This window comes from Grammomys surdaster, unplaced genomic scaffold (genome assembly GCF_004785775.1).
Source record: "Grammomys surdaster isolate TR1022 unplaced genomic scaffold, NIH_TR_1.0 843, whole genome shotgun sequence".
Taxonomy (NCBI): domain Eukaryota; kingdom Metazoa; phylum Chordata; class Mammalia; order Rodentia; family Muridae; genus Grammomys; species Grammomys surdaster.
Window position 1 is genome coordinate 884,673 of NW_021605262.1, and position 22,909 is coordinate 907,581.

The window sequence follows — 22,909 nt, forward strand, 5'->3', positions numbered from 1 at the left end:
CACACATACACACACATACACACACACACACATACACACACACATACACATACACACACATACACACACACACACATACATACATACACACACACCCACATACACACACACATACACACACATACACACACACATACACACACACACACATACACACATACACACATACACACATACACACATACACACACACGAAGGGGACAAGAGGGAAAAGAAATATGCAGAAATTGCCCCCATAGTTCTGGAGGCTGGAATGTCCAGCATTTTGTTGTGGTAGAGTCCAGGTTATGTGACAAGGGAGGCCTGTCAGGCCTCTTCTGTCAGGATATCAGCCCCACTTGTGAAGCTTTGCCGTCCCAAAGGCCTTCTCTCCTAAGGCCTTTGGTAGGGGTACTGGGGTTTAGGGTAAGCATTGTGGGAAGGCGTAAACGTTCGATCTATCCAGGTTAAAACAGTGGCCTACTAAATACGTGTATCCTAGGGCAGCTGAGCGTGTGGATGATAAGGTCACATGAAAAGGCTGGACACTTCGGTAGCATTCTGCCTTCCATCTGGAAACTGCGGAAGCAATTCCAATTCTTGACACTGAGCAAAAGATCTCTCTAAAGAGCTCTGGCAGCAACAGGAAATTTCAGGCCCCACATGCTTTGACTCCCGCCTAAGTAGTCCCTCCCCTGGATACCAAATCAGTAACCTTAGCCATTCCCTTGTGTTCACATCTAAGTAGTTGACAAGAGCAGATAGAACTGCTCATCAGCCCCTCTGAACTCTGCCACACAATGGGGACCTCAAAGACAGGGGGGTGGGGGAGGGCGGGGCTAAACAGAGGAGCCAGAAAAACCTGAGGAGCTTGGGCTTCTTTCTCCAGAAGGATGGGAAGCAACTGCCTTTGATAAAGATAAAACCTTCACAATTCTCAGTAGAGGATGTTCCCAGTGGCATTTTCCAGGTGGCCATGGGCAGAGGATTAGGCCCCAAGTTGGAAGTCAGACTTAAGTTATGTGAATGGAACAGCCATTAAAGAAATTGCATACTCCCCAGAACAGGCAAACTCGGCTCCTTGGGAATTGAGCCTCTTGGTGAGCCTACATCCATCATCCAGTAGTGTGGACGCTGAAGAACACCACTGAGTGTGGGAACAGCGATGGGATAGGTCTGCCGCGGTGGGACAGCACGGTGTCTGATGCCTGCTGCTCCTTTAAAGGCTAGTTGGTTAAGAGCACTTGATGGTTCCAGAGGACCCAAGTTCAGTTCCCAACATCCACGTTAGGTGGCTCACAACCACTTAAAACTCAAGTTGCAAGGGATCCAGTGCTCTCTACTATCTTCCGAAGGCACCTACAAACACTTGGCGTGCGCACACGCACACGCACACACGCGCACACACACACAAGCATGCATACGAATACACATAAAATAAAATTAGATCTTTAAAAAGTTTATTCTGACACGAGGCTAAGTTGCTGACTAACTCAGGCGGAAGTGTGAACAAAAGAAGCAACTATACACGTCACCTGCAGGTCTCTTCTGTCAACGTACTTTAGTTCCTCATGCTGGAAGGGCCAGAACCACTTTGAGCTGGTGTAGCTGGTTTGCCTAAGGCTGGGCACAGGCTTAGAGAGGCACATGGGATTCCTTCTGTACCACAAAAGCAAGCAAACAAGGATTTCTGAACGATTTCTCCTTGGCCCCGGCCCTGCCCACAGAAGCAAACTTTAGACAGGAGTCTATGTCACATCTCAGAAAAGTAATTTCAGCCAAATCCCCAGAAGCCAGGAGCATGGACTTTTTTATCTGCTAACTTTAAAAGCACTGGAGGAAAAGGTTGGATGCTGGGTCTCACATGAAACTCAAGCAGGTTGTGGAGCAATTCTCTTACTAAACTGTCCTCCTTCGCTGTGCACACTTCATCTCCCCTGTCTCCTAGAGAGGATGAGAATTGTTTAATCCAAAGCAGCAGAGAGCTCACCGCCCAGTGCAGCCTTGAGAGTCACGTGTAAAGCGGTCTGCGGTGTGGAGAACAAGAGCTGTTTGTACCTTTGATCCGAATTGTTGCTGGGGGACTGACTCACACAGAGATGGTGAGACAGAAGCTGTTCCTAAGAGAGATCGGAGGAGGGGGAAGATCCGCTAGCCTCTGACATGCTCTTCCGTTCTTTCATTCTTCACGAAGGATGTGTCCTCCACGCCCTCACCTCTCTTCCAGTGACTTCACTGGAAAGGCGTCTGAAATCTCACTATAGTTTCCCGGCTCCTTGCCATATGCTGAGTCTCCTTCCTCTGTGACAAATAAGAGTGCACGGCTATGCATCATGTCCTGGGTCCTCTCATGTCGGGGTAATCTCTGGAGTCCTGATACAGTCACCAAGTCAGTGATTTTAACGCATCTAACAAAAATATCAGGTGTGCAAGATCCAAGCCAGCTGAGAATCCAGCCTTCATGTTTGTATGGTTGGGCGTCTGTCCAAACCCTCGTTGAATAGTGAGAGGTCAGGCTTCTCCTAAATCTTTCAGCACCCAGTGCTGAGCCCCTGCAGGCGGAAACGTAGCCCACCCCTCTGGTAAGGAGCTGCCCTGCTGAAGTGCTGGAGAGCAACTGGAGAGCAACAAAGCTGACCTGCCTGTTCCCAGCGGAGTGGTCAGGGTAGTAAGAGTGCCTCTCCTGTGGGACTGTGTTAGGACACACTGATGCTGACAACTAAAGTCCACAGCCAAACATGCCCCCCCCCGCCATGCTTACAAAACCATTTCAAAGACTAAGAGCTACTCAAGGGGGGCACAGGTTCCCTGTATCTGTCAAGACACCAAATGGCCTCTTCCCTGTGACACCTCTGCCTGTACACGAGCTAAAAGCCCTCTACCCTCAGGCAGTGCCAAGCATCCAGACTGAGGGGGCAGGAACAGGTCAGGAAGTATGATGGAGGGGTGCAGAACAGATGGCTCAGTGGTACATAACGCTGGCTGTGCTTCCATGGGATTTGATTCCAGCACCCACAAGGTATCTCAGCACCATCTGTAACTCCACTTCCAAGGGAAGCCTCTTCTGGCTTGTGTAGGTACTGTATGCATGTGGTACACAGATATTCTGCCTCTGCTGTCCTCTTTTGGACATTCCTGACTCCAAGGGTGTGTTTCGTGTGGACTCTAGAGTCCCTTAAGGTTACTGTCCTGGGAGGCTTTGGGGTACCGGATCAAGCTCCATCCTGTTGGAGAAGCTGCTAGTGAGCTGGATATCCAAGTTCCTGAGAGACCCCAAGCCAAGGGAGCAGTATGCTCCAGCACCCTTACCCAACAAAGGTGCTTAAAAACCACAGAAGTCGGGATGCACACTTCTCCGAGTAGTCATGGGATCTGTGGACTTAGAAATGTGCATCTCCTATCAAAGTCTCTCATCAGCTCCCACTCCCTAAAAAGGAAAAGCCCATTCCTGTCCAAACAGCCTTCTCCTGTCTGTCTGTCTGCCTACCTGTCTATCTGACTGTCTGTCTGCGCTTGCCCAGACTCCCCCATGCATACCTGGCCTCCACTAATCACAAGGCAAACTATCAACCTACATGTGTAGCTCCTCCCGCAAGGCAGCTGGGTTACAGCTCACCACACACATGCAAGCAAGCCTTCCAACTCCCTGTCTGATACTCATATCCAAACCAACCTCCTCTGCCAATATTGTCCCAGGGCAGGTGCCAGAGCCCAGGAGTTACCTCAATCACCTGGCCACATGTGGGTGCACGCCCCCTCCGTTGAGGTGACCAAACACTGCTGGGGAGCTAGCTAGACTGGATTTACTCTGCACCACCGCCATCGGGTGCTGGGCTTTAGGCAAGCGCTCAGAGGGTGGGAAGATGCAGTCTAGGATGTGGGAGGCCAAAGCTGTGGTCCCCAAGCTCCCGGGCATCCAGTCGCCGCTGGAAAAACGCATAGAGGAGTTGGGAACAAAGTGCCCGGGGTCCATGGCTCCTCAACAAGTCCGGGACCGGAGGCTCCCAAACTCCTAGACAACCAGGCACTGCTGTACAGAGAGGTCAAGAACAAAGCGTCCAGGGGCCACAGCCCAGTAACAAGGCCGGAAACGGACGCTCCCAAACTCCTGGACATCCAGGCGCTGCTGGGTCACATGGAGTTGGGAATGAGTTTGGGGCCCTCGGGCTGAGGATGATGATGAATGGGAACTGTGGTTTAGCCCATCTGCAGAAGTTCTTAGCTTAACGATGGTTGTTTGGGGGCACAATGGGCCTTCTACGGAAGACTTAGGCGGTGGCTCCGTAGAGGAAGGTCTTCTACATGCGCCCCATGGCAGTTCTCGGTGAAAAAGACAGTCCATGTTTATCCACACCATTTATTAACCGTTCATCGTGGAAAATGGATACATACCAACTCCTCAGGGTGGATCAGAGATTAAATACCTTTTGCAGAGAGGAATGTCCAGGAAGGGGAGCTTATTGGCTAAACCCCAATGTGACTTACGTGGTAAGTGTGGTATGTGCTCTAGCCCAGGAATCTAGTGGGGAGCAGGGAGACGCCTACCATCTCAGGTAGGTACTGTGGTCTCGGACCACTCAGCTTTACTTAGTTTCCTTAGCACGTCCACTGACCCATGGCCACACTCCTGCCTTGACTCTCCAGGGCACATCCCAGTGAAGACCAGACTCCTGTGTTGCGCCCCCTGGCGATTTCATTGTGGGCAGCTTGTCCTATCCTGTCCTCTGAGGAAACCTAAGTGACAAATTCTCCCTTCAATAGAACTGGCCTCTCTGAATTTATGTCTCAGGTGTGACCATAAAATGCTGTGCCACACCCACACCCCCACCCTTGCAGTGCTCCTCTCTGGGCTCACTCTTCCTAGTTGACTCTCTGACCTGAGATACTGAAAAGAGGGAAAGAAAGGCGGGTGGGGCATGAATAACCGGGTGCACACATTGTGACTCACAGTGTCCTCAAGACCAAGTAGAAGCTGGAAATAGAGCAAAACATCTCCCATGGTCATTTGGCTTCGGGTTTGTCCAGCCTTCTGACAACATGACATGGCGTCATCTAAAAAGTTCACAGTCAAGGACCCAGCAATCAAGTTACAAAAAAAAAAAAAGTTACACTAGAGCATTATGATGTTTTAAGTAAGTTATAGCTTTGAGTTGGGCTACACTCAGAGATATCCTGGGGCCAATGGAGAGGAGGGGCAGCAGCCAGAGTGTGAAAGACACAGGACCCCTACATCTCCCTCATTCACGGATGAAATATGGACTATTCAGTCACCTCCTGCTTAGGCTGTGTCTGCTTACAGGCCATTCACCACGTTCCTATTCCTTTCATGTGGCCACAGGACTATTCACCAAAACAGCCAGAGTCCAGAGTCCCTTCCTGGACCAGGCCTGGTGGGGAGCAGACCTCCACTTGCCCAGCTCATACTGGTCACCCACTGCAGTACTTCTGGGGCTGGAAAGGCTTGTCTCCATCAAGACAGCTCTTGCTCTGTGGTGTTTATATCTGCGGGCTTTCCCACCTGCACATAAGTTCTATGAAATAACGACTCTGGGACTTCTTTCGCAGGAATAAATGCCTGGGCCAATAGTGTTGGCTTGTTTCTACTAGCTTATAACTCAATTTAAAGTCTAAGTCGGGCCATGTGGCTGGTTATCTGGTCCTCAGTCTCATGCTACCCTCTTCTTCTGTATGCAGGTGAATTCTCCTGCACAGGACTCCTCTTTCCTAGAATCCTCTCTCTCTCTCTCTCTCTCTCTCTCTCTCTCTCTCTCTCTCTCTCTCTCTCTCTCTCTCTCTCTCTCCCGGAACTCCCTCCTCCCTCCCTCCTCCTACTTCCTGCCTCAGTTCACCAGCCATAGGCTTTTTTTTTTTAACTGACTGACGGTGAACACTTTCACAATGCACAAGAGAGTCAGTCTCTCTATGGGCACTCCATGTGCTGTTCACCCCGAAGCCCCACACAGAACAGATAACTCCAGCTACACCACACTGGAACCTCAGTCACCCTCCTCCATCCTTGTGTGAGCACTGAAGGGTGGTGCCTGTGTAGCCCACGAGGACTTCCAGAAAGCCTGGATCAAGGCAGCCAGCCAAAGAGCACCAGAGAGAAAGAGAAAAGGAGTCAAGGAGCCACATCTGAAGGCCATGCACATGTCTGGAGGGACGGCTGTGTGCAGTGCTGACTGCGGGATGCTTTGTAGAGACACACACCTTTCCCAACACACCCAGACAGTGAGTGGGCTACCTCATCGAAATCCAGTTAAAAGGGCAGAGCATCCTCTGCCAGTTCTTACAGGAATGAGCACAGACAGGGATCCTGGATCTCCCATGTACTCTTGCTTCTCACCACAGTCCTTAGGGCACCTGAGTGCGAGGAAACCATCCTCCTCAGAAAGACCAAGGTACTAGTCAGGGTCTCTCCCAGCACACGGTGGAACATGATGGCCAGCAATCCCCTGGTCACACCAGAACTCAGAATAAGAACTCCACAGCCGGTTCTAGGATGAGGATACATCTGATGAACAACCTAGAAATACCTGTCAAGTGGTTCCCAGGCAGCCCTGGATCAGCATCAAAGACCCCATGGCTCCCAAGAGGCAGCAGCCCCAGGCAGCCTTCGCTGTCACTGTTAATGTATCATAAACTTTTCTGTTCCTCAACAGAGAAAAAAATGCAGCCCCCCCCCCAAGGACTTTGAAATCCTGAGTGCCTTGCCTGGTTTCTTATTAAATGTTAAATCAGCCTATTGGGAGAGAACTCTTTTCCTGGAGGTGAAAGGTCAGACAGCCAGCAACCTGGCAAGAGGGGTGCTCCTGAGTTCTGACAGCAGTTTAGCAGAACGGGACACCTGCAAGATTGGAACAAGGGTGCCCTCTCTCTTCTCTTGGAGACACTACTTCCACAGTAGGAAAGGCATAGGCTCTGAATGCCATCCCAGGGAGAACTTCTACCTGTAGGAGGAGCCACGAGACCTTGCAGGCACAGCATCCCAGAGCTCAGTGGGATGCCCTCCATGTGCAGCCACACTGTGTGGTTGCTGGTTACCTGATCAGGCTGGGATGTGGAACTTTACAGAGAGGCCAAGTGGAGAAATCAGCTCTGACTGAGAAATCCCTGACTGAGATCGTCACGTCACCAACCATTTACTAGCTAGGAGGCAGACATGAAATCAGGATAGACAGGGCTTCGTCCCTCTGTAAATATTCCAGGTGTGCAGGCATTGGTACAGAAGCTGCCCCTTCCTGGAAAAAGCTCCAATTCCAGGCCCAAGATGGAAAGAATGTGCCTTCCTTAGCCCAAATCAAGCGGTTCAGTAAAACACTGAAGTTAGAATGAAAGGCAGAGGTGTTTGGTCTGCTGGCTTAAAACTGTGCTTCATGGGCTGCTAGGAACTTCATTCATGGGGTATGTCCCCTCAAATCCAGGAGGAAGGTCAGGCAGTACTTTAAGCAAATGAAACTCTTCCCCCAACCTAGACCACCTCCTACAGAACCACCCATGAGTTTGTATCCCAGGTGCTTTTTTATGCACCTCCAGCCGAGAGCCTGGAGTGTCAGGAATAGGTTCGTTCTGCATGTAAATGTTCCCTCTGTACCCATGAAAAGGGAACCGGTGCCTCTTGGAACCCCAGAGCCTTCCTGCCCTCCTCCTTTACCATGTCACCCATGCATGCGTTCAAGATGGCTGCACCTCAGCATCACATTCAAATTCTGCTGAGAAGCAGAAGGGGAATCAAGGTGCTGTCTCTCCTGGAAAAGGTTCTATTCAAAAGAAAACACCCCTCTTGTGATGGAATGCACCATTTCAGAAGATGGAAATGAGAGTTTAGTGACTATATCCCCAGCAGTATCCCATCTGCCTTAGAAGCCACATACAGGAATAGCAACATGTGGAGAAAGAGAGAGAAAAAAAAAAAAAAAACATCAGGCCAACACTTTTCTTGGGTCCTGGGGATTACCAATAGGATTCCCATGGGGAGCTACAACTGGTGGGTTACTAGCAAGCAGGTACCAGTTCCATGGATCACACATTGAGAAACGGCCTTCGTGGCATGCATGATGTTCATGTCAGGGTGGGTTCAATGTGGCTAGGCAAGCAGACCACATATAGTTGTCCCATCAGCAGGCAGTGGGTGCCAGGAGGTGACAGCATGAGGCAAAAGTCTGGATGACATACCTTGAAACAGTCCACCTTCTATCCAGAACGGACACAGAAGCAACATGAAATAAGGACTGCCTTCAACTGAGTAGGTAACTCGCTGAGTAGATCCATCTGCCCAGCTACCCTTGGGTAGAAGGACATTTACTGTGCATTTCCACAAGCAAAATGGGACTCATACAGAGCACCCAATGAAACTATTCACTCGGTATCCAGAAAACACATCAAAAATTATTCCCTTTCTACTTAAATTTGAGTTTTGTACTTTAAACTGGTAACCTATGAAGTGACAAAAGAAAACAGCTCTCTGCCAACTGGCGGTGTCTACTTTGCCATCCTAAGTGACTCATACACCATTACATCACAGTGTCAATGACTTTATTTTAAACCTAAGTAACTTTCCTTCCAAATTACCCAAGACCCTGAGAATCTTAAATATGAAAGAACACTAAGGCTCAATGAATTCAAAAGAGAGTTGTATATTAAAATGCTTCCTTTTGACCTGTCACTAAAAATCAGTCCCTTATGCTAATTTAGAGCCTTTAAAACAGCTTAGCTCCGTGTAGCAATCCCTTCTGGTCTGGCATGTTTACGTTGATCAGGGGCCATTGTGGGTCTGACAGTTCAGAGCTTTTTCTGTATGTAAGGTTTTAGTTCATAGCTGAAGAAAATGGGTGCAGAGGTCACGGAGCAGGAGATGGGAGATGACTGACAAACAGGAATGTGATAGGCAGCCCCACTGGCAGCAGTTAGAACACACTAAGAACACTGCTTCAGGAACTCAGCCCCTTTCTGTCTGCTCTGACTCCCCAACAGATCCACAGATCACCCTCTGGCCTCGGCTGGGGCTGCTTACTGGTAGGGCTGTGCACCAGCGAGATGTCCCCCACTGGCCTGTACTTTGCCAGCTAACAAGGACTATCCACACTGCTGGTTTCCTGCACAGTCTGGCACTCACCAATTCAGCTGGCCAGCTGGTGAGTCGCAGGGGTCCTACTGCCTTCAAAGTTCCCAGCTTTTTCTTGCATGATGCTAGAGATGGACTCAGGTCCTCATGACTGTAATGGACTTTACGGACTCTATAGCTTCCCTTTCTAAGAGGATCTCAATACAGTGCACTTGAATAGGGACAGGTCAACAGCAAGCAGGCACCCACGGCAATTGTGAACACTGAAGGGAAAAGTCAGCACCCAAGGTTTGCAACTGCTCTCCTGAGGCTCCCAGGCAGTGAGTGAGTTACCTGCAACTTTCAAAGATGGCTCTCAGTGATGGATGTAAGAGAAAGGGCTGGAGGAATGCAACCTGGTGAGGAGGTATCTGAATCCCAAAGGGACAGTGGGAACACACAGGAATGGAAGCTTCCAAGTGGTGCAAAAATGCAGTAAGGAGGCAAACAATGGAGGCTGACCAAGCGGATGCTCTAGGCTACCCTGCAAGTTCCACTGAGAACCGGTGGCCACAGGGCTGATGGAGCAAGAGAGGGTATGCTTGAAGACCCATGGAGTTGGCAGCCTGGGGAATATCTGTAAAGAAGCTATCCAGGTGATATGCTCAGAAGGCAGGCCAGAAGTGCTCATGGAATCCGGCCTGTGCTGCGGAAGAGTCTGTGGAGAAAGCCCTCAGAGGGAACATACAAGAGTGGACTCAGGCTGAGCATAAACACTGCACTGAGTTGCAGGGCCAGCTGGAGTCAGCAGAGAAGGGATGTGGACAACCCGCAAACAGTGCAGAGGCAGGGGAGTGGTCCTTTGGAATATTAAGGTCAGACAGCAAAGGCAAGCCTGACCAAATGAAGTCCCCAAGCTGTCATTGGAAGGGGAAGAGCTGCCCGAAGAATGGAGGCCCAGAGCTGAAAGGCTCCCCCTGACTCTTACTGAGACGGTTCTCTTATTTATCTGTATCTCAAGTAACTGCAGTATCCTTTTCCCCAAGCAGTCTGAAGTGGCTGGCAGATGAACCAGCTTCTCTCATCAAGAGAACAGCTAGGTGTCTAAACCTGTATCCTCAAAGCTGGGCAAACCAGATGAGAGGCATGCAGGACAGCAATGGCCATGGGATGTTAGCCACGGCACCACAAGCAGAGCAAGCTAATGAGGGAGGCCAAGGTAGGAATCAGAGCTGGTGTTCAACAGGGTCAAAGCAAACGTTGCTACAGATGTCTCCAGAGGGCTTCCTCACTCCCTCACCTTCAACCCAAACTGCCATCTGATAACTGCACAGACAACAACAAAGTAGAGGCACAGGTAGCTCGTAATCTAAAGCGGTTGCTACCACCAAAAAAAAAAAAAAAAAAAAAAAAGGGCCATGTGCACGGAGCAGGCCTATGGCTCCATTCTCATCTGCCATGTGTCCCAGAGAGGCAGTGTTAGCACAGCACTGTGCCACCTTCTCAGCTGTATGTCTGAGCAGCTCCAGCTGATCCGTGAGGCCTCTCCCTACCTGAGCCGACTGAGCTATGAGGTACGGGTTCACTTCTGCACATGCTGCCTGACCCCACACTCGGGCCTTGACAACTTGCAGATAAATTGTCAAGGAAAAAAAAAAAGCACTTTTTCCAAAATAGCCAACGGTCTGCATTGCATGGTCAACGTCACATTCCTGAGGTCAGAACAAATACAAGCCTCAAGAAAAACAGCCTACTAAGGGTCTCCTGATCTTGCTTGCAATTCACTGAGTCTTCTTATGGTCATGAACTAGTCCTTCGCTAAGAAGGACCCAGCCAATGGAGCGAAGACTACTGTGTTGGAATGGATGAGTGTTTTGTTCATAAGGCACTACGCTATCCCACCACACACACTGAATAGGCTGAGCAGACTAGTGACTTGTCACTTACAGGCTGAAGGTGCATCATATTTGGGAGCATGAAGTGTGATAGTCACTGGAAACCTAAGTACAGAACACAGCACAGTGTGGTGTGCAATCTTCCACAAGTCTTCAGAGCACCCGCATACAGGGCTGAGCCACCTGCTACAGTCACAGTGGCACAACCACATGTTATGGCAAAATGACTCATCACCACCCTGGCCACAGGGTTGACCTTAGGATAGGAGAGAACCCCAGCAAGCAGCTAATCCAGAAACCACTCCACCCTTCAGAGAAAAGCATCTAGTCAACACAAAGCTGGTTTCTAAAGTTTATTAAAAATCAAAGAATAGAAAAACTTTACATAAAAATATGTCAATTTTAGTGTCCACATTGTTGTCCACACAGAAAATCGGAACATGATATCTTTTTGTCAAACTGTAGCATATGGCCACAGTGGTAGCCAGGCCAATTCATGTGGTTCACCATTACGGACGGGGACGGACACATACCTGTGCCTGTGGATGATAGAACTTTAAAACGCACATCTGCGGGTCACTCGAATGGCCCTACGGTGGCTCCTTAATGCAGATACAGTCAATATTGCTAATGTGTAAATTAGTACAGGCTATGGACCAGTGTTCATAAATATTCTTTAGCAACAGGCTTCACAATTTAAATACTTTTAAATATTCTGGATGATTCCAATCCTCATGAGCTGCAGACCCCATGTGCTCCTCTGCTCTAGAGTGTCTCCCAGAGGCAACAGCCCCACAACAGCAGCAGGAGGCAGACCCAGACACAGAGCTTGTCCTTGGTGAGTGGCCGTCACCGTCAGACATCGATTCAGAACTCCCACGGCTGCATGTCAATCAGATGGCACAGCACTCGGCTTCCCAGCTTGACATTCTGTACTAGTGGACTTAAGACCAACCTACCTGTAGTGTTTAGCAGACCCCCATTTTAGAAATGGAAGTCAGAGGGCCTACAAGTGCAAGCACTCCAGGACAACTGTGGTACTCCAGAGTCTCAGGGTCAGGCGATGGATATATTCTTGTTAAAAAAAAGTAACAAAGACAGTGGTTGTTGTGGCAGAATACACTTGCATAGTATACCTGTATGCTTCTGACGCCAGGCACCAGCCGCTCTGGGGCCCACACTGGGCTGTGCTCTCCTGTGATACATTAAAATACTCCCCATGTGCCCGGAACAACGGAGGTCCTTTTCAGATATTTGCTCTTAACAGAACGAGTGCATACCTATGCAGATTCCTCAATGGAATCAACGAAATCCCTTTCTCCACATTCCTAAATCTGGGTGCCATTGTCTGTAACGATACTCACCAGGCCCAGGACTCTAGACCACGTCACTTAACGGACTGAAGCACGCCCACAGTCACAATGCTTTACGATTTATACGACGTGACAATCTCTTCTCCCCCCTTAGAGGTTTTTACTTCTGGCACTTTAAATGCTGGATTTGCTGTCTAGTTTTTAAAAACCCAAACCAAAATGTCAAAACTCGTGGTCAGAACAGGATGACAGCCCAAGGCCTACAGCGAGGCCGCCAGGTACACACTAGCCTCCCAGAACCATCAAGATGACTCGGCTCCTTCCCTGCATCTGACCAAAAGAAAAGACGTAAAAATAAAGCCCACAGGCCCCTCCTCACGGTGTTCATGTCATGATGCTATCGATAACCAGCCAACACGAGGAACCCAACTTAGAAAATGCAAATTGGGAAAGGATATAAGTGTGTTTTAAAAAAAATTCCCTCCTCCCTTAAATATAACTTATGTGAAAATATGAAATTAAATAAAAAATATCTGAGTTATTGCACAAATCATAAGTTTTCAATATTTACATAGAAAAACAGTCCCGAATTTTCAAACAAGACATGAGGGCAGTAAAAGAGCAGCCTGCCCACTCCGTCACAGAGACGTGGAGCAAGGCTTGGCATCTCTGCCTGTGACAGACACGACGAGAACCCCAAATCGCCACCCAGCAGACATGGCTGCAAGGCCGCACCTCCAGTCCCTGACCCTCCTAGGCCTCCCTGCTGGGCACGGGTGAGACTTCGAGCAGGCAGACGCACATCCACATGGAGTAAGGCTTCACAGATGAGCACAAGGAGCTGTTCTGTAAGATGGATGCGGCCACCACACACATGCAGAGTGACCAGGGGTGGGCGGCACTCGGCAGCCCACGGTGGAGGTGCTGGATGCTGGTCTCGGTTCCCCTGTGGTGTCCGAGGCCTGTGGGCAATCAGTCAGGACATTATCTGCTGAGACTCACAGGCAGGCTGTCCCTTGTGTGTGCGTGCTTTTTCCTCCTCCAGCCAGTGCGGTTGTACTGATGGTGCCCTCGGTTGCCAACGGGAGGCCTCACGGCTCCGCTGCCCACAGAGCTGTAGCCGCCACCCTGAGTGTGGTTGTGGGAGCCTTTCATGGACAGTTTCATGCCATTGTGCTGCTGGAGAGAGAGAGAGAGAGAAAGAGGGAGGGAGGGAGGGAGGGAGGGAGGGAGGGAGGGAGGGAGGGAGCGAGAGAGAGAGAGAGAGAGAGAGAGAGAGAGAGAGAGAGAGAGAGAGAGAGAGAGAGAAAGAAAATATGAGGCTGGAGCACATGGACCATGAGGTGCAAAGACACAAAGTTCAACAGGAACACACAGCCACATAACACTGCTGCGGCACGCAGCCAGCAGAGGGAGCCCTTCGCTGAACAGGCTATCAACCACTCAGGTTGCAGGCTTCGCATTTGCTCTGCCCTTCATGGGTCTCAGAAGGTCCCTGAAGAGTGCAGGACACCACAGGGAGACCTGGGCCCACGGGGGTTCACAGACACTGAACCACCAACCAACAAGCACACAGGGGAGTTCTCTTCCAAGGAGCACAGGCCCATGAGCAAGCAGCTGCAGCAGCCCAGCAGCGGACAACACTCACCTTGTGATAGAGATGAGGACTGGACAGTGGGTTGGGGGATGCTGAGGGAATGGCTGGGGAAGTTACGTTGTGAACGGCCTTCAAAGACGTGGTTCCGTCAACACCAGCCTGTCTGCAAGGAACAGGGGCAACGCCGAGGGTCGGCGGAGGGATGGTAACTCTGGTCTAGAAGGAGACAGAGACAGGAGCTTCACACAGGTGAAGGCTTCGCACCAAGGGGAAGCAGCATGCGGCTGGCTGTGGAAAGCCCACTCCCACGTATCTCCATGGAGCACAGCCTAGCCACACTGTGCAATTGCAAATGCCTCATCTTCTCAAACCGTAACTCCAAGACCAAGTTATCCCAGTCACTAGGTCACAAAATCTAACATTCTACAAAGATCAAACCCAATTCAAAACAATTAGAGCCATCAAAAGAACAACTGTCATTTAGTCACTAGAATGACCCCAAAGTGAACAGCCCTCAATGCCCAGACAGAGGAACACATGAAAGGTCAAAGAGGGCCACCTCTAGCTTCTGCAATAATAACCTGTCCCACCCAAAGCAAGAGAAAGCAGTAAGCGCCACTCTCAGCCTGACAAGGCCAATGTCCCATCCATGTAGGTGTCGCTGTCTCACTCAGCACATGCAGACAGTCTACAGTGGTAGCTAGGCCTCCAAGGCAAAGCCCCACAGGGAGACAGAGTCTACAGTGGTAGCTAGCCCTCCAAGGCAAAGCCCCACAGGGAGACAGAGTCTACAGTGGGAGCTAGCCCTCCAAGGCAAAGCCTCAGAGAGAGCCAGCATCTGCTGGGAGAGGCAGCAGTCTGGCTACAGATGTGGAAAGCATATGGCAGAGAGTCAGATACCAGCACTCTCCTCCAGTCTCAAGCCTTGGTTTCTAGAAGCTCAGCCTGACTCACACAGGGACAACTGTGACAACTGACTGGAATCCACACCCACACTTTCTTAGACACCAGAAGTCCAAAACACCTCTGGCAGGAAACTCAAGGTGGCCCTGCACGGGGTTCTCCAAGACACTATCCCAAAGAGAAATGCTGGGGCCTCCAGAGTGGGCGTGTGGGCCAGTGTCCTTTCCAGAAGCAGACAGTCGGGTTGGACTGGGGCACAATTTAACAGCTTCAACAACTGCTTTGGAAAGTTCCATGTGTGCACTCATTGAAGGCCTGTAGTCTGGGCTACACTGTTTGGGTGAACTGTCAAACGCTCGCCAACATTAGAGTCATGTGCTTTGGTAGCTCACAACCTCCCAGCGGCTGTGTGGGAATGGATCTCAGCAAGGGCAAAGGACTCCAGGAGAAACATCTGCATGCTTCTGCTCTGTTTTACACCCAACTCCCACATCAAAGGCTGCTTGCCCTTTCTAGTTAATAATGTATTAAGTGTATACAAATCCAACTGATATATAATTGGGGTATATACACAATAATAGACACTTTCTTTTGATTCATTTTATATAAAATTTAAAAAGAGAAGAAGTCCCAATGGCTGACTAACAGAGAGTCTAAGTCCATGCTGACACTTCAGTCTGCACATGAGTATCTGGGAGAAAGAAAGCAAGTGTCTACACAGCCAGCAAGGGGTGCCCTGGACACTGCTGCATGCAGAGCACTGAGAGAGCACCTGTCAGAGGCATCCAGTACTCCAGAAGCACATCAGACTCCAAGTCAGAGACTGTTACAGAGCAAGCTGAGTTGTTACAGCCACCAGAGCAGGACAATTGCTGGGAGACAGCACTAGACCCAGCGGTCCACGGAGAACACTGATCTAGTGTACTGCGTGGCTTCAATGCTGTCCCTGGGGAGGAAGCCTGTACCTGATTGTTTGCTGTCATGATCAACGTTCTGGAAGCAGCAGGCTGGGGTTTGCTGCTGGGCATTGGCAAGGCTGTGGGCAGGCTGGCCATCAGGGTAGCGGGTGCTTGCAGGCTGAACTGATAAACACTGGGCGTGGTGCAGGGTGGTGTGTCAGAGTCCTAGAGCACAGCACAGAAACACGGAGAGCTGTCAGCACAGTGCTGCTGAGCTCCGAGACAGGCGCCCTCAGAGAGGAAGCTAAGAAAGGTCATTCGAGCAAACCTACCCCTCCCCTCAGTCATTTCAGAATGGAGAAAGACTAGGCTACAGAAAATACAGATGAGACACATGGACTTGACCCACCACCCACCTACACACACACACACTCACACACTCACACACGCACACACACACACCAGCAAGGGACTGAGATAGAGGAGAAGCAGGTCTTGAACTCCCTGCTACAAGGACAGCGGCCACCCTACTAGAAGGATGACCGTCCAGAGCCCACTCACAATGTCACTTCCAGAAAGCGAGGACACAGAAGAAGCCGAGGAACCTGAAGACAGTAGCTGGGAACTGGACAGGGACAGAGTCAGGCGCTGGCTGGACGGGGAGCTGGGCTCCCGGCTCTGCATCTGCTCCCCATTGCACATAGGGATCCTCTCCTTTATCTTCATCCTGTTGTCTGGGGCAGGAATGCCAAGGCCAGGTCAGTGACGAGTGCAGGTTGGTGACTAGTCCAGGTTAGTGACTGGTACGAGGAGCCCAAAGCACAGGCTGCTGAGCTCCGAACACTGCATGTTTGACTAATCAAACCTCACATCTGAATTAATCTAATTTTTTAAATGTGTATCAAACTAGTTATCAGAAAACACTAAAACTGTCCAGTGCTGATGTGTAAGTCTTAACCAGTAGCTGTGATAAACTATAAACATAAACCAAGTATTTCCACTATCAATGTAGAATGTAGAATTCTCAAACACAAGCACACACTGCATTTCTAAGACTTGGAACAAAAACTATCTGCATCTCAGTGATCTCCTGCCACTGTGTGTTGGAGTGCACCTTAGTTTAACCAAATGCAACATTAGCAACTACTTCCATCTGCTCCCCCTCATTTACTGAAGCTACAACTCTGCAGAGTCCAGAGCTTACAGAATGGCTGGCCTATCAGAAAAAGCTACTTTCCCAGCTTGAGGGTAGGAGATGCTTCCGTGCTCTGGCTCAGAGGGCCACGCCCCGCTGTCAGCTCTCACCTAGGTCTGGAGACGGGAGGACTCTGCTTCCCCACTTTTCTTTGATCCACCTCCGGTAGTCGATCACTTCCTGGGTGACTTTGATGATTCTCCCTAAAGTACTACAGAGAACAAGGTTGGACATAAACCCTCTCGAGGTGTCAGACGTGCGGCTCATTACGGACAAGAGAAAGGATGAGTTCTGACACACTAACATTCATATGCACCATGAGATCATGGTACCAACAAAAGCAGATTCACTATGTACAAGGCCTTAACCAAGATCTGTCTACAAACAGTGATGGCTTCAATCCAGTTTAGAGGAGCCCAGACTCCCAGGCACCATGGCCATGAAATCTTGACATTTTGTTTCCTACTGCACAGGTGAGGAGAGATACCCATGTGCCCATCACAGGCTAGGGGCTGGCATGCCACACTGTGTATGGACAGTCGATGTAATAAAGCCATGGGCTCACTCCTAACAGTGTCCCGAGGCAGCCCGCTCGGGCACAGACACTCACACACTGCTGACAGCAGTCTGTTCAGCCCATCTCTCCCCTCCCACTCGTCTCCTCTTGCTCCCATGGTCACAGACTATAGCTGCTAAGCTGGAGCCAGAGATAAATATTTCTGACTACCACTGAAGAAGACACTCTAGACTATCCTCAGCTGTAAGCGGAAGGACAGCTCAGCAGTAGAGGCAGAGCAAGCAGTGTGTGCAGATCTGAACCCACTCACAACCTAAGCATGCACACCTGACAGCTGCTGGACAGACACCAGCCCAAGGCTTTCAACATCAGGACCTCCCCTAATGCGGAACACTCCACGTAAAATACCAGCCCACTAAGAAATGCTCAGCCCTAGGCCATGGGCTACCCAAAAGCCATCCTGATTCCCTGGGAAGCTTTCCTTACTATCAACGTCACTTGATGAGAGTGTACCCATCCATGTCACAGAAACACATGACGAGAAAAAGTGCACCTGCTACTCCACAGGAAAGAGGAGCCCAGAACCCAGGCACAAGCCCCTCACCTTTCCGAGTCCCTGTTGGGGTAGGATCTGGCGAGTGGCGACACAGCGTGGCTGAGCACGATGTAGGCGTAGTCGAACACCTGCTTGACCTGCATGGCCCCGTAGGAGCTCCGCCCGACATCGTTTCCTGCAACAAAAGGCACAGTAAGCAGGGGCTCACCACTAATGCCTCCCACCTACAGCGGCTCACACAACAGGCATGTACACACAGCACTGAGCTGCGGCTGACCGCAGTACACAGCTCATGGTATGAACATGCATACAGGCTCAGTGTGCTTCAGACTCCGTGACGAGACTACTACTAACACTGGAAAGGGGCCGTCATGGGTGTCTGACAGTTCATGGAGTCTGCTAAGTCCCCAGGTAGCAGAAAGGGGAAAAGAAAGGGAGTCCACATCACAAGGAAACCCAGACTATCCAACCATGGTGTAGACTTGGCATGATCAGTATCAGGACAAGCCTGGAGTGGCCCACAGCATCAGAACTGAAGGAAGCCCTCTAAGGGAAGGACGCTGTGGATACACACTAAGAGAGTAAGGCAAATGCAGTGATCACTAGCATCAGGAGGAACTTTAACTCCTACACACACACACACACACACACACACACACACACACACACACACAAAACAAACTCCTACACAGATTCACTTCTCAGTCACGTCAGGTATGGGATTTTTAGGGAGGATATTGGAATTTCCTCTTCTTAGACGCAGCTATAGTCCAGGAGTAATGCAGGCAGACTGAAATAGAACCTGGGGACACGGGGCACTCAAGAGGGTGCCACACTGTCAGGATGTTCCCAGGGCAACCCCACCTCCCTCTCTATGGGATCCTATCCGTCATGCCACTTAAAGACAGCTGACTAGAATCGTCTACATTTTCTTTCAATAGATTTTTAAAGAAATTAATCTCACCTTAGAACAGCCGAGCAGCTTAAAAGTGATCATTAAATTTGAGGACAATAAGTAAATAATGAACAGGAACAGAGCATTAAAGGAGACCGAATCCAAACGAGCGCAACCTGGGCTCTGTGAGTAGTGCGGACACAGCTCCTCTAGCACAGGACACCAACGTGGCCTCCCGCCATCCTGCTGCTGCTGCTACCCTGATCCATCCCAGCACTAACGCCTAGCATCTGAGACAGGCTCGCCAGGCACATGCAGGCCTGAGAAGCAGGAACTAGGAAGGACCCTAACTAAACAAGAACGTGCAGCAGTTATAAAGACCAAGTGCTGCCCCAGTGAGACGAGCACCCTTACGCGTGCCAACGGAGTGGGGCTGGGAGTGCGAGCTAGCAACCACGTAATGCAAGAGCAGCCTTTGCAACGCCACAGGAAAGCCGTGGAGGAACACCTTCAGGGGACCCCACTCTTGCCTTTCTGGCCCATGCTTCCTTCCAGAAGTGAATGTTTTCTGTGAGGATTCCCTGATGAGCCTTCCCTAGTTGATATTTACAGAATGTAACCATTTTAAAATGCAGTAAACTAGTTAGAATCAGGACTCCTCAAAGTGTTCCCACTGAAGTCCGCTGGTACACAAAAGCCAGCACTGTGCTCCCAGCTGGGAGGACAAGCTCACCAGGCAGCAGGGGGTCCTCAATGCACAGCATCGATGGTCGGTACCCACTGGTCATGGCTTTCATAATCTCTTCTTTGGCGATATAGGCACCTCCTTCTTTTATTCTAATACCAGTTTTCAAGTAATTAAAATTCCTTCCATAAAGTTCAAAAAATTCTACAAGAAGCATTCCCAGGTTTTCATCAGCTCTCCGGGCATCGATTCTTGGATGTAACTGTAAAAGCAAGAGAGCCGCAGGCATATGAATTCAAGCTACACTCCAAACACACTCGGGACCCACTGAGGGGTCCCCACTCGATAGCACCTGAGAAAACACAAAACAATGGCTGGCCTTTGTCAGTGGGGGGCTTGAAAGAAAGAAGACATCTCAACATTCAATCAGACTATAACATCCAAACACATACAGCTAGTTTGTGTAGAACTAACTGTATGTACAGCTAGTTACCCTCACGCTGCTAATGCTAAGTTCTCCACATTCTGTACAACTGTCATTTGGACAGTGGCTGCACGGTTCATATTAATGTCATCATCCTAACATGCTACCAGTAGGTGGCAGGATGAGACTGAACAGTACTACAATCATGTGGACCGGGATGTGAGTGGACTGAGCTAACTCTGCCTGGGAACTCACTCCTGCTTTTAGACATCACTGTCAGGCTACTTTAGCACCACACTTTGTTCTAGCAAGCACAGCATCATTGTGACACTTGTCCACTGTCCCTTATAGATAATGCCTAGGTGCCAGCAGCTGTACAGACCTGAGCTGCCCACTACAGAATGAGTGTGGACACATCTCTTACTCTTAGCACCCAAGAGTAGTGTGTGGCTCATCGATTCCGTGGCCACACAGAGGACTCTGTCCTTTGCTCAGGTGTACATGGTGACGGTCAAGCCTCCCCAGTGTCCAAGTCCTGGGTAGCACAGAGCTGAACATGAACATGAACATGGCCCTCCAGGAACCATCCCTCATAATGTCAGAGTTCTGTCTTCTTCCAAAGAACAGGGAGGTCCTTTTGCTGAGCCTTCATGCTCTTGCTTTTGAGCCAAATCAAATACTTAAGACAGCGCAGTCCAAGGCCTGGCCTTCTTCCCTCAGGCAGCTGTGAGATAAGCAGCATGCTACACCAGGTCCAGCCTGAGGTGGTACGTCTCCAACACAGACATAGAAGGAGGAAGGCTATCCCACCTATAGATCTCTGTGAGGTCTGACTGCCAGAAGGACCCCAGTAACAGCACACCAGGAAGCCTTGGAAAACCCCACTCAAGATAACGTCACCTGTCCTGACAAGATATCTGAAACATATTACCTCAAATCAGAGGTATTCAAGATATAAAAACAGAGGCCACTTAGCTAACAGTACTGTCGCCCACTGTGGTGTGCTGTGAGCAGCACCGTCGTATTAGAAGGGAGCTGCATTGAGCTCACAGCTCAGAGCACGGTAAGCCTCTCTACTGTTATACCTGGGGACGAAGGCTTCAGGACCAACAAGTCTGCATCAAAGCTCACGCACAGTCCGAGCCATAGTGTGACTTGCAGGCTGGCAGTGTCATTGGGAATCATAAACCCTCAGCAAGCACACACAAAGGAGAACCAGTGATATACGTGGGGACACAGACTTGGGCAGTCAGGGGGACATACATACACCTTCAGTGATATACATGAGAACATACACTGGGGTGGCTAAAACACACAGGCACATGTTTTCCCAAGCAAACATAACTGCAATGGAACTGTAATTAACGTAGGTACTATTCTGCACGTGAGTCAGCAGGTGTAAGAGCTCACATCTGTCATCTCAGTGCTCGGGAGCCTCACACAGAGCACTTGCTACTAGTTCAAGGCCAGCCTGGGCTACAAAATGAATTCCAGGTCAGTATGACTTATAAGTGAAAGATTCTGGCTCAACACCACCAACCAACCAGCAAGGAGGGACGGGCCTTTGGGAGGCCTCTGCCAATTGGGTGGCTCCTAGTGCTTTACTCACGCAAGCAGAGATGACACCGAACTTAAGACCATCAGTCCCAGAAAGCTTGCCAGGCAGAGTGGCTAACATGTGCAATCTCAGCACCAGGTAAACTGAGTCAAGAGGACTGCCATGGGTCCAAAGTCGGCCTGGGCGACACAGTGAGTTCTAGGCCATCCAGGACTAGAGTGGCTTTATCTCAAAAACATAGAAAGAAAAAAACATAGATAGAAATTTCTCCATCTCATCCCCATGCGGATATCTGCCCTTTATTCTCAGAGTATTTGGGAATAAATTACAGATAAGCACCAGTGAAAAAGGCTTTTTATGATTTATATAGGAATAAAACAATTCTTGCTCTCCTGCTCCAAATGAACAATCCACAGTTCTCAACACAGTAAGTCTGAGCTTCCTGAAGCAGTGTTGTGATGAGAAGCAGGAAAGGGAGCCTCCGCAGCCCCCGGTGAGGGTGAGGGTGAGGGTGAGGGTGAGGGTGAGGGTGAGGGTGAGAGTGAGGGTGAGCACTTCAGCCAAGAGCACCGTGCAGGGATGGCCCACTCACCTGCAGAAAGCTGATAGCCATTAAAATGAGGCTGTAGGAGCTGATCCCGCCTGTGAAGACTTCATTCAGGTCCCTCTGGAGGAGGAACTGTTTCAACACTAAAATCAAGTATGGCAGTAGCGAGTACTTCTGTAAACCCAAGAAGAGGCACACAGGTCAGCTGATAAACTTTGTTTTGTTTTAATTATGCTTGCATGTACACCTGCACGCCAGAAGAGGGCACCAGATCTCATTATAGATGGTTACAAGCGACCATGCGATTGCTGGGAATTGAACAGAGAAAACCACTCTGCACTTAACCTCTGAGCTCTCTCTCCAGGCCCCATAACTGATGTATTTTTAAAGGGACTCTAGACAGCTTCCTGTGAGAGAAAGAACTTCTCACTCATCTTTCTACCCCCTCCACAAAAAAAAATCTGACTCCAATTTTCAGCTTAAGTGTTCACACTAGCTGAAGGGTAATGCCCTCCCAGCCCAAGCAGGAACTCGGTCAGTGGGACACAGGATCCCAACACTCAGTAAGCAGGTGGCTTGCCCCCCAAACCCTTGTGCAAAACTAGGGAAAACAGGGTCACAGAGCAAGAGAAGAGGGCAAATGCTCCTGAAGATCAGATGACAGAGGAGGGGAGGGCTAGCTGTGTCAGGCTCTGTTCAGGAGGGACCCTTTGGGCTGAGTGCCAATGCTCAAAGCTCCAGAAGGCAGCAGCTCAGGCACTGACCACCCTCAAGCCCTCACAGGCACTGAGGCCTCTAAACTCAGCCAACCTAGACAGAGTCTGGCCAGTGAGAAAGAAAGAAAGGAAGGAAGGAAGGAAGGAAGGAAGGAAGGAAGGAAGGAAGGAAGGAAGGAAGGAAGGA

General features: G+C 49.9%; 1 protein-coding gene across 1 annotated transcript in view; it reads right to left on the reverse strand.

Annotated features, from left to right (window-relative positions):
• Positions 1–11,257: 11,257 nt before the first annotated feature.
• The window catches only part of Tent4a (terminal nucleotidyltransferase 4A), a 39,751-nt gene continuing 28,099 nt past the window's right edge, over positions 11,258–22,909 (reverse strand). Inside the window, exons 8-15 of the mRNA XM_028782757.1 lie at positions 22,052–22,180; positions 19,526–19,739; positions 17,946–18,072; positions 16,935–17,035; positions 16,191–16,363; positions 15,696–15,854; positions 13,879–14,043; positions 11,258–13,409 (exon numbers count right to left, since the gene is read on the reverse strand). Of these exons, the coding sequence (XP_028638590.1) occupies positions 13,215–13,409; positions 13,879–14,043; positions 15,696–15,854; positions 16,191–16,363; positions 16,935–17,035; positions 17,946–18,072; positions 19,526–19,739; positions 22,052–22,180 (1,263 nt within the window). The 3' untranslated portion in view covers positions 11,258–13,214. The remainder of the gene's footprint in view (positions 13,410–13,878; positions 14,044–15,695; positions 15,855–16,190; positions 16,364–16,934; positions 17,036–17,945; positions 18,073–19,525; positions 19,740–22,051; positions 22,181–22,909) is intronic.